Source organism: Mustela nigripes, chromosome 1 (assembly GCF_022355385.1).
Source record: "Mustela nigripes isolate SB6536 chromosome 1, MUSNIG.SB6536, whole genome shotgun sequence".
Lineage (NCBI taxonomy): Eukaryota > Metazoa > Chordata > Mammalia > Carnivora > Mustelidae > Mustela > Mustela nigripes.
Window position 1 is genome coordinate 107,979,261 of NC_081557.1, and position 9,927 is coordinate 107,989,187.

The following is a 9,927-nucleotide window of genomic DNA, read 5'->3' on the forward strand; positions in this document are numbered from 1 at the left end:
CTGCCTGCCTCTCCATCTACTTGTGATTTCTCTCTGTCAAATAAATAAATAAAATCTTTTAAAAAAAATAAGTTTTAAAAGATAGAGACTTTTTAACTACATCACAGTTGTTTTACTTTGTAATTTTTAAATTTACTCAAATCTGTTGAATTTGTCCTTTCATTATTTTTTTATTCAATGTTTGAAGAGAAAGGTTTTTCTCAAACACTTGGCAGAAGCATTAGAGAAGGGAGAAGAGTCAGAGGGGAGAGGAGGCTGTCCAGAGTGAGGCTGCTGGGTCCTGTGTACCTGGCAGGGAAGTGGGAGGAGAGAGTGGGTTTCTGGAGCCTCTCGTTCACCTGCCTTTCCTTCTTGCAGGCTTGTTTGTCACCATGAAGCTGCTCCACCCAGCCTTCCTCAGCTGCTCCCTGCTGACCTGGGTCAGCTTATGGAGTTCTGTTCCTAAAGCTCACGCTGTGTCCACGGGAACGCAAGGCATCAGTGCGGCCTTCTTCCTGCAAGACCTCCTGCATCGCTACGGAGAGGGTGACACCCTCACCCTGCAGCAGCTCAAGGCCCTGCTCAACCACCTGGATGTGGGTGTGGGCCGGGACAATGTCACCCAGCCGGTGCATGGACAGAGGAACCTCTCGACGGTAAGGCTCTCAGCTCTGCTGAGCACTGTCTGCCTCGATGGGGTCACAGTCTAGTTGGGCATTGGGAGCCCAAGACACTTGGAGCAGGCAAGCCGTGATGGCAGAGCAGAGGGGCCAGTTCCTTTTGGCCTGTTGTCTGGGTCCTCAGCAGCACCTCCTGTCCTCCCATGTGGCTGTTCTGAAGCTCTGGCTGGAGGGAGTGGTCAGCAGGAGTTCTCAGCCCTCCGTGTTCCTCACAGCTGCACCGGGATCACCTGTGGGCAAGCCAGGGTGCCCAGGACAGCCGTCATGTCTCATAGGGTTTACAGATTACAAGGCCCTTTGCCTGAAGTCTCAGGGGAGCCTCACACTCCCTCTGGGTGCAGGTGGAAAGTCTTCATTATTTAGAAGGGAATGTCAAGGGTCCCGCACTGAGTTCCTGGACAGTGCAGGACTGAGACCCAAGTCCTTTGCCTTCTGGTTCTTTGTTCTTCCATGTCATCTTGGCTAATCATAGTCCGAGGCTATTTGTGGCAGCCAAATGTAAGTCAGCCAGCAATGTCTTTATATATCTGCTTTGTTCCCTGTACTGAGTGCTGGGAGAAATAGAGAAAAATGAGTCATGTTAAAGAGTCTGCTCTCAAGATAGAGAGCTTACCCAATGGAGGACTGAGTTGTCTGATCATAAAACAAAGTGTTAGGGATGCCTGGTGGCCCAGTCAGTTGAGCTTCCAACGCTTGATTTCTGCTTAGGTCATGATCTTGAGGTCATGGGATTGAGCCCTGCTTTGGGCTCCATGCTCTCAGGGTGTCTACTTGAGATTCTCCCCCTCTCTGCCCCTTCCCCCTGCTCACTCACTCTCTCGTTCTCTCTTCCCAAAAGGAATAAATAAACCTATGTTAAAATGAAGTGTTGGGGCACCTGGGTGGCTTAGTTAGGCGTCTGCCTTCATCTCGGGTCATGGTCCAGGTATCAAGCCCTGCATCGGGCTCTCTGCTCAGCGGGAAACCTGCTTCTCCCTCTCCCACTTCCCCTGACCATGTTCCCCTGACTGTGTTCCCTTTCTCGCTGTGTCTATCTCTGTCAAATAAATAAATAAAATCTTTTTTTTAAAAAAATGAAGTGTTAAGTGCTGTGAGTTGGACAGTCTTCATAGGGTTCAGAGACCAGAGGGGGAAGGGGGTGTATGCTAGAGTGATCAAGGAAGGTTTGTGGGTTAGGTTGTCTAGGGCCTTCATCTTGAAGGAGAACATCAAGGGGAGGTCACGTGGCCAAGGGACCAGGCAGCCTGGATGCAGAACCGCAGGCGTGTGGTTAATGTGGGAGTTGGGGAGAAGGCTGCCCTCACGGGCTCATGCTCACTGACCCCGGAGGGCCTCCTGGCACAGCGGCAGTTATCTTGGGGTCACCAGAGTCCAGCTCTCTACTTTGTAGGCCCAGAAGCTCTCACTTGTCAGCACACCCAAAGGGCTGTTAGAGACTGACCCGTGTTAAACCAAGCCAGATAAAGCCTGATGTGTAAGTGTATAAAGTATAATTAGAAGTAAAACTGCAGTGTTTCATAGGAACGGTATGTGAGAACCACCTACCTAACGCTTCCTGAGGGGACTGAGCGTTCGCGTTCGTGACCTCTACCAGCCCTTACGTGCTCCGCGGTAGACCAAACCTTTAGATTTTCCTTCTTCCTCCCCTGATCGCTGTCAACACATTCTTCAGGGTGGGGTCAGCACTACGTATAGGGTCCTGGGGACTGATGTTCCTCTTTAGGTGCTAGAGCTCAATAACTCTGGTCAAGTATCTGGAACATGCATTTTAATAGAATAACTCTTCAGGCTGTTGTGATGTGTGGGTAGGTTTGGTATCTGGATGAAGCTGTAGCTTCAGGTGTGCAAATACGATCACGTTTTCCAGAAACCATACCGCGCAGTCACAAAGACTGGGATCCAGTTGTTCCCAGACCTTGTGGGCAGCCAGGTACTCGTAGGGGTGGGTCAGGTGTGTGACTTGCACCAGGTGACTGATCTCTGAGATTGTGTCTCAGTTTTTCAGGTTTAGGGACCCCCTTGCTCTCATCCCTAGAGATGAGCCTCTAGATCATCTTCAGGTAATCTTCAACTCTTCAGGTGATGTCAGATGTCCAGATCCCCGGGATCTGGACAGGTTCTCCTCGTGGAAGGCTGAGACGGTTGCTGCCAGGGCTGAGATGTGATTCTGAGTTCTGAGAAGCTTCCTGCCTCTCCCCCTTCTTCTCAGTGCTTTAGTTCCGGAGACCTTTTTGCTGCCCACAACTTGAACAACCAGTCCCGGATTGGAAGGATTGAGTTCCAGGAGTTCTGCCCTACCATCCTCCAGCAGCTGGATTCCCGGGCCTGTGCCTCTGAGAACCAGGAGAACGAGGAGGATGAGCAGACGGAAGAGGGGAAGCCAAGCTCCATCGAAGGTGAGTGGTGACAGGGAAGCTGGGGCTGGCACTGCTCACAGGAGATCTAACCGGTGAGCAGCTCATCAACACCAGGGGAGTAGATTAGAGGGACAATGATAACTGGTGTTTTCTGACTCCCGTGACTGCTCCAGCATATTGTTTGACCCGGTGGCATGGCTGGTGAGCTCAGTGCTGGGCTTTTGAACCTGCCTATGGATTTTTTTTTTCTTTTTCTTTTTTGCTACTTTTTCATTTTTGTTCTTATTAAACTGCAAGGGACTAATGCCTCGGCATTCAGTTTGGCGCCTCTCCCCCGTCCCCGCCCTGCCTGGTACCTGTGCTCCAGCCACGGCGGACTCCCCACGGCTGAGTGTCTGTGCCTCCCGAGGGCCTGCAGTGCCCTTGGTACCTAGCACGTGCCGCCTGCGTTATGCTAATTGTTCCCCGCTGTCATCATTTCACTCCTGGTTTTTAAACTCTCCTGTCGTTTTCACCTGCCTCTCCATCGGAAAGGTAGCTTCTTTTGAGAGTGACTTCGCTATGTTGTCTGTAGGCTGCCCCACAGCACCCAGCCAGAGATGGACTCCAGTCCAAACTGACAGGTTGGTGCTCTCTGTCTGCCCTGAGCACAGCTGAACTCCGACCGGGCCGCCTCAGGCAGCAAGAACACCCCCACCCTCAGTAATGGAGGCCTCGTCTGTTCTTGTTCCTCCACAGTGTGGGGCTTTGGCTTCCTCAGTGTTTCACTGATTAACCTGGCCTCTCTCCTGGGAGTCCTCGTCCTGCCATGCACGGAGAAAGCATTTTTCAGCCGTGTGCTCACATACTTCATCGCCCTGTCCATTGGAACGCTGCTCTCTAACGCGCTCTTCCAGCTCATCCCAGAGGTGCAGTAGAACAGAACTCGTGCGTCCTCTTTCCCCTGCCTGCCGGCCGCTGTGCTGCCTCTGCCTCACGGCCGGCCCCACCCCCACCCTGTGTCCCTAGGCACCTGACTGCTGCCACCTGGAAAATTCACTTCTCCCTCATATCAGGGGACACAAATATGACTTCTAACTCTGGATCTCTAGGGCCTTCTCTTGCTCCTGGGGCACCCAGGTTGGCCTGTGGCCTCTTCAGGTGATGTCAGATGCAAGGCTCTCCCCCTTTGCCCTCCCTGGCAGAGACCTCCCAGCCTCCCTTCCCTCTCTGAAGCCCAGTTCACAGGGCCCAGAAGGAAGGCTGTGGTTGGTGGTCGCTGTCCAAGCCCTGGTACTCCATACCTGCTCTGTTCTAAGCAGAGGCCCCACCGGTACCCAGGTGTGTCCACCACGAGATCACCCACCTGGAAGGAGGTAGAAGGAAAAGAGGCTACCAGCTGATTGATAGAATTTGGCTCAAAAGCAAGGGATCCTTCTTTTTCCAAGTAGGCCATAATTCATACCATAGAGAGCCAAACAGAACAAAAACTTTTTAACAGAAACAAATGAAATGAAAATTCCAAGACAAAGGAAAGAGCACTCAGTTCTCCATACCTTGCATCTTGACTTTTTCCTGGGATAGGACTGACTTCCTGGTGCCCTTACTTGACTGTTTTGAAATATTTGTTAATTTTGCTTTTTAATTGTGACCACTGAGAAGCTAAAAAAAAGAAAAAGAAAAAGGACCCAAGTTGATGGCCTGCCCACTTTGTCAGCTCAGTCAGGGCTGTGGCCATGCAGTACGGGTGACTGTGTGGACCTCCTTTGGGAACAGAGGCAGCTGTTTCATAAGAAGAGACTTCATAAGAAGTCTCATAAGAAGAGACTGTGTCAGTGACTGCCCAGCCTTTCCCAATCAAAAGACTTACCCAGAAGAGATATCGATGGGATGCCCAGGCCTTGCCTGTTCCTTCTAAATGCCAGAAGAAATCTGGTTTAAGAGGAACCATCTCAGTGTTATCTCAAAATCCCATCTGAGTCTAACAGGCACCTCTCACAGGAGGCCTCATCTTGGGCTTTTTTTTTTTTTCTTTAGCTCCAGAAATTGAATTTATTAATTCTTTAAAGATTTGAAATAAAATGCTGTATTGCCTGTTGAATGGAAATAAAATAATTGTACATGCTCCGCCCCTGTGCCTTATAGGGGCGTGCCTCGTCCCGGCTCCGTGTCATTCTACCTGGAGTGTGGGACACTGGGAAATGACAGAGGAAATATTTTTTGTGACAAGGTGATCTTGGACTCTGTCCTCTATGCTGGAATGCTCTCAGAGCATTCAGTGTGCTCAGAGCACATTGAAACAAACTTGGGAGAAAACAACAAAACCTTGAGAAGTTAAGAAACTGAATTTTATGGGCCTCAGTTTCTTCTGTTCTCCATCCCACTGCCCTGCACATCTGACTTTGTTGTATCTTACACACCAGACTGAGTCCAGGAGGTACTGATGTGCCTAAACAGTGTGGCCCGGATGTGAAAAGCAAACATGGCAGCACAGTGAGCTCCCTTTGTCTCTTAATCTTGTTAAAGGGAGGTCCTATTAAAGGGAAAGTCCTTGAGTCCAAAGTCTGCCACGGGCTGCCTGGGGATAGGCCTGAGCACACCTCCGCTGTGTGACGAGGCAGTGCCCTGCCCTGTAGCCACGCCAGCTGGCAGGTGCGCCTATAGGTGTCGGTTTGGCCACTAAAGGCAACACCTGGGGCAGGAGCCATGGGGTTCCAAGGCCACCTTGAATTCCTCCTCATTTCTTCTGAACGGATTAAAGGAAATTTCATCAGACTTGAATCACTAACAAATTTTCTGTTTCTCTCTCCCTCCCTACTTGTCTCTCTGATTTTTCTTCTTTTTTTGTTTCCTTGTTAATTTCCACCCAAACCTCCTTCACTGCCTCCCCATCCTTTCCACCCCCATGTTTCCCCTAATTGGTGGTTGCTGTGAAATGGGGCATTTGCCCTACTCCCTGTCCTGGGTGGGGCTGGCTCTCCCCCAACGGCAGTGTGGGGATATGGTCTCCTCTGTGTGACCGTCATCTCCCTCTGCTCCCTCATGGGGGCCAGCGTGGTGCCCTTCATGAAGAAGACTTTTTACAAGAGGCTGCTGCTCTACTTCATAGCTCTGGCGATTGGAACCCTCTACTCCAACGCCCTCTTCCAGCTCATCCCCGAGGTATGGCAAGCCAGGGCTTTCTCACACAGGAGCATGCCAGTCTCTGGGGGGGGCCTGTGGGGACAACAGGAGGACCCTCCACTTCGATGCAAGGCAGAGGAGGGGAGGTCCTTTTCCTATTGGAAAATGAAGCTGAGATTGAGTCACGAGTTAGGAGAGGCTGCATAGCGTAGGTTTGGGAGCTGGATTAGAATCCCAACTCCACCATCAACCAGTTCAATGACCTTGGGCAGATCACTGAACCTCTCTTTTGCATGAGGAACAACAGGGGAAATGATAGGACTGACCTCGTGATGCTGTTGTGTGGGCTACATGTTAGTACTTGTAAAGCACTGGGGGCCTCGTACGTGCTCTCTGACTGCTGGGTGAAAAGACCTAGTGTAGTGGTAGCACTTGATGGCTCCTGATTGGGAGCTTGTGGCCCACACAGAAAAATCAGCAGAATCCATTGGTCTCAATAAAAAGATCTGTTCTCTACAATTGGCTGTCGTGGGGCAAAGGTAATCTAAATAAAAGAGCCTATTTTCACATACATGGACAGCACCTTTGCCCCATTGCCTGGGTTAATGAGAAAATCTCCACAGAACAGGAGTAGCTTAGTATTTGTCAAATCTGGCAAGCAGCCTTGGAGAAGCTTCATCGGATTTATTGTAATTTCTGTGGTAGTCCCCCTAATGACAGGAAGCAGGTGGCGTCTCCTTGTAGGTGGTCCGACAGGCTTGGGCATACCCAGAGTTGAAGCATGAGATGATGCCACATGCTTCTTCTCAGAGCACCTTAGGTTTTCTGAGTTGTGGTTTTGTGTCTTCTTAGTTGATTCTTAAATCCACTGATGTCTAGAGAACATGTTTTACCCATTTAACAGATACAGAACAAGACCACCTAGAGGCTATCCTAGAGGCTGGGTTTCATGAAAGCCATGCCTTTGTACTCTGCCATCCTTCATGGCTTCTTGCGGAGAACTGTTAGTTGATGGTTTTCAGTCCACTTTTCTTAAGATGATTTGTCTCTCCTGGAAAACTGGCCAATATGTGTCATTTCTACCTTAGAACTGGACCTTTGTGTCTGAGGAAACTATACAAACAAGTAGAGATAACAGTTTGCCCCTTTATTTTTTTTATATTTTTTTTAAGATTTTTATTTATTTATTTGAGAGAGAGAGTGAGAGAGAGAGCGAGCATGAGAGGGGAGAAGGTCAGAGGGACAAGCAGACCATGGAGCTGGGAGCCTGATGCAGGACTCGATCCCGGGATTCCGGGATCATGACCTGAGCCGAAGGCAGTCGCTTAACCAACTGAGCCACCCAGGCGCCCACAGTTTGCCCCTTTAAAACAGAAAGGGAAAACAACTTACCTTTTAAGCAGGCCAGAGTTCCTGGTACTAGGATCACTTTCATCTCTGACCTTTTCACAAGAAGGCTGGTTTTTTCAAGAAGCTTGTTTCCTGTCAGAGGATGGAGGGAGCAGGTCACTCGCCAGTTTCCCAAGGCCTCACCATAAGTTAGGAGCATCACAGAGTGTGGAATTCTCCTGATTCCTGCTCCAGTCCCCCTCCCAGTAGATGATTTTTCTCCCCATGATCAGTGAGGTTTCCAGAAATAGCCCAAAACAAACCCCCACCCCCAAATTGACATGTGCAGTAACATAGTCTGCTTTCTTGGCTTTGTGGTCACTGGGAGGTCTGTGGTCAGGAAGATGCTGCAATTCTTACTATTTAACTGGGGAATGGATTTCCCATTTTAGAAGGTATAATTAGACCATCTCTTTGTGTTTATAGGCAAATCAGCCAGGGACATTAGATAACAAAATAAACACAAACATCTTCCTAAGTATGGAATTTGAGGACAGATTTTGCCCTTGCAGCAAAGCACCAGGAAAAATAAAGGCAGTCTTTAGTAAAGTGGAAAACCATATCTAAGGCTGTTCTTCCGGAGAGTAAAATTCTAAAGAGGCTCTATCTTTTGCATCAGAAAGTAAGGTAGAGAGAACCTAACTGGCCTGGTATGAAGGGGTTCAGTTTTGCTGGAAAGGAAGGAAGTGGTAGGTGGCAGAGCTATCCCAGTGAGTACGTCTCTCTCCTTTCCTAGAATCAAGGAAGTGGTTAAGAAACAATCAGGGACCTGTGTAGTTTTTTTTTTTGTTTGTTTGTTTTATGGGTGTTTTTTGTTTTGTTTTGTTTTGTTTTTTTAATAATTAAACTCATTTTGTTTTCCTGGGTCCACAGGCATTTGGCTTCAACCCTCTGGAAGATTATTATGTCTCCAAGTCTGCAGTGGTGTTTGGGGGCTTTTATCTTTTCTTTTTCACAGAGAAGATCTTGAAGATGCTTCTTAAGCAGAAAAATGAGGTGAGGCTTAATTGTTGGGAAAGGCAGTGCTTCTAGGGAAAGCCTCCATCCTAGACACGTTAGTGTGTTTTGGTAGTGGGGTTATGTGAGTACTGATGCTGTGGACAGATTTCAGTAGATCTCCCATCTCCCCTCGAGAAGGTATACCTTTTGTACCTTTAAGAGGTGACAGAAGGCCTTGATACATACAGTCATTGGGTCAGAAGTGCCGCCACAAAGAAACTGAATGCTTACTGCAGTACAGCTCCAGAAAGGTATCTTTGGTGCCTGGCATGCAGTTATCCTCCCAAGTAGTCGGTGAATGGAATCAGATTAGCCGTTGCGAAGGAGGAGCTCCAAGCCTTCGGAGCAGGACCACCCCGCTGGAACAAGTGTTGGCCCTGAGGTCATTGCTTTGACTTTTGTCCTACACCAAGTCCTTGGTTCAGCTTTCTATAACGACTTTCCCTAGGTTTCTATGTGTATTGCCTGCTTGTGTTTTCTGTGATGCTGGGAATGAGGAGGTCTTCCCAGTGCTGGGAGCACCTGTCCCGAGAGTGCTCAGGAAGCTTTGTGGTTTGGGTGAGTGTCATGCTGATCCCTTCTGGTGGTCTCTCCAGCATCATCACGGACATAGCCATTATGCCTCGGAGACACTTCCTTCCAAGAAGGACCAGGAGGAGGGGGTGACTGAGAAGCTGCAGAATGGGGATCTGGACCACATGATTCCTCAGCACTGTAGCAGTGAGCTGGATGGGAAGGCCCCTGGGATGGATGAGAAGGTCATCGTGGGCTCACTCTCTGTCCAGGTCAGTGGGCCATTTGCTGTTGGGTGGGAGCCTTTACCTAGTAATGGCCTTGATGCCCGAGGCTTACCTTGAAGGTCCATCCTTTGATCCAGAGGCCATGGGGATGGGCTCTCTTGTAGGACCTGCAGGCTTCCCAGAGTGCCTGTTACTGGCTGAAAGGCGTCCGCTACTCTGATATTGGCACTCTGGCCTGGATGATCACCCTGAGCGACGGCCTCCACAATTTCATTGATGGCCTGGCTATTGGTGCCTCCTTCACCGTGTCTGTTTTCCAAGGCATCAGTACCTCCGTGGCCATCCTCTGTGAGGAGTTCCCACATGAGCTAGGTAAGTGTGCTGGCACTGTGCCATTCCCAGTCCACCCGAGCTGCCTTGGTTGTCGGCACAGGACCCTACCTGTGTCTGAACCCCTCCCCATCCCAGACTTCAGGATGCTTATTGTAATTAACACATTCTGTGTGCTCTGTGAAATCTGACCACTGATTCTTAATAGTCAAATTAATAATTGAAATTGATCGGGCGCCTGGGTGGCTCAGTGGGTTAAGCCGCTGCCTTCGGCTCGGGTCATGATCTCAGGGTCCTGGGATCGAGTCCCGCATCGGGCTCTCTGCTCAGCAGGGAGCCTGCTTCCTCCTC

At 49.6% G+C, this 9,927-nt stretch overlaps 1 protein-coding gene across 4 annotated transcripts in view; it reads left to right on the forward strand.

Annotated features, from left to right (window-relative positions):
* SLC39A14 (solute carrier family 39 member 14) overlaps nucleotides 1-9,927 on the forward strand; it is a 49,352-nt gene that overhangs the window by 32,245 nt on the left and 7,180 nt on the right. For 2 of the 4 annotated variants that reach the window (XM_059371504.1, XM_059371488.1), the window contains 6 exons: nucleotides 358-635; nucleotides 2,869-3,055; nucleotides 3,755-3,924; nucleotides 8,381-8,503; nucleotides 9,103-9,291; nucleotides 9,411-9,618. In XM_059371504.1, the coding sequence (XP_059227487.1) occupies nucleotides 372-635; nucleotides 2,869-3,055; nucleotides 3,755-3,924; nucleotides 8,381-8,503; nucleotides 9,103-9,291; nucleotides 9,411-9,618 (1,141 nt within the window). In that variant the 5' untranslated portion in view covers nucleotides 358-371. Of the gene's footprint in view, nucleotides 1-357; nucleotides 636-2,868; nucleotides 3,056-3,754; nucleotides 3,925-5,987; nucleotides 6,158-8,380; nucleotides 8,504-9,102; nucleotides 9,292-9,410; nucleotides 9,619-9,927 lie in introns of all 4 variants that reach the window. The other 2 variants (XM_059371493.1, XM_059371478.1) reach the window with 1 other exon arrangement.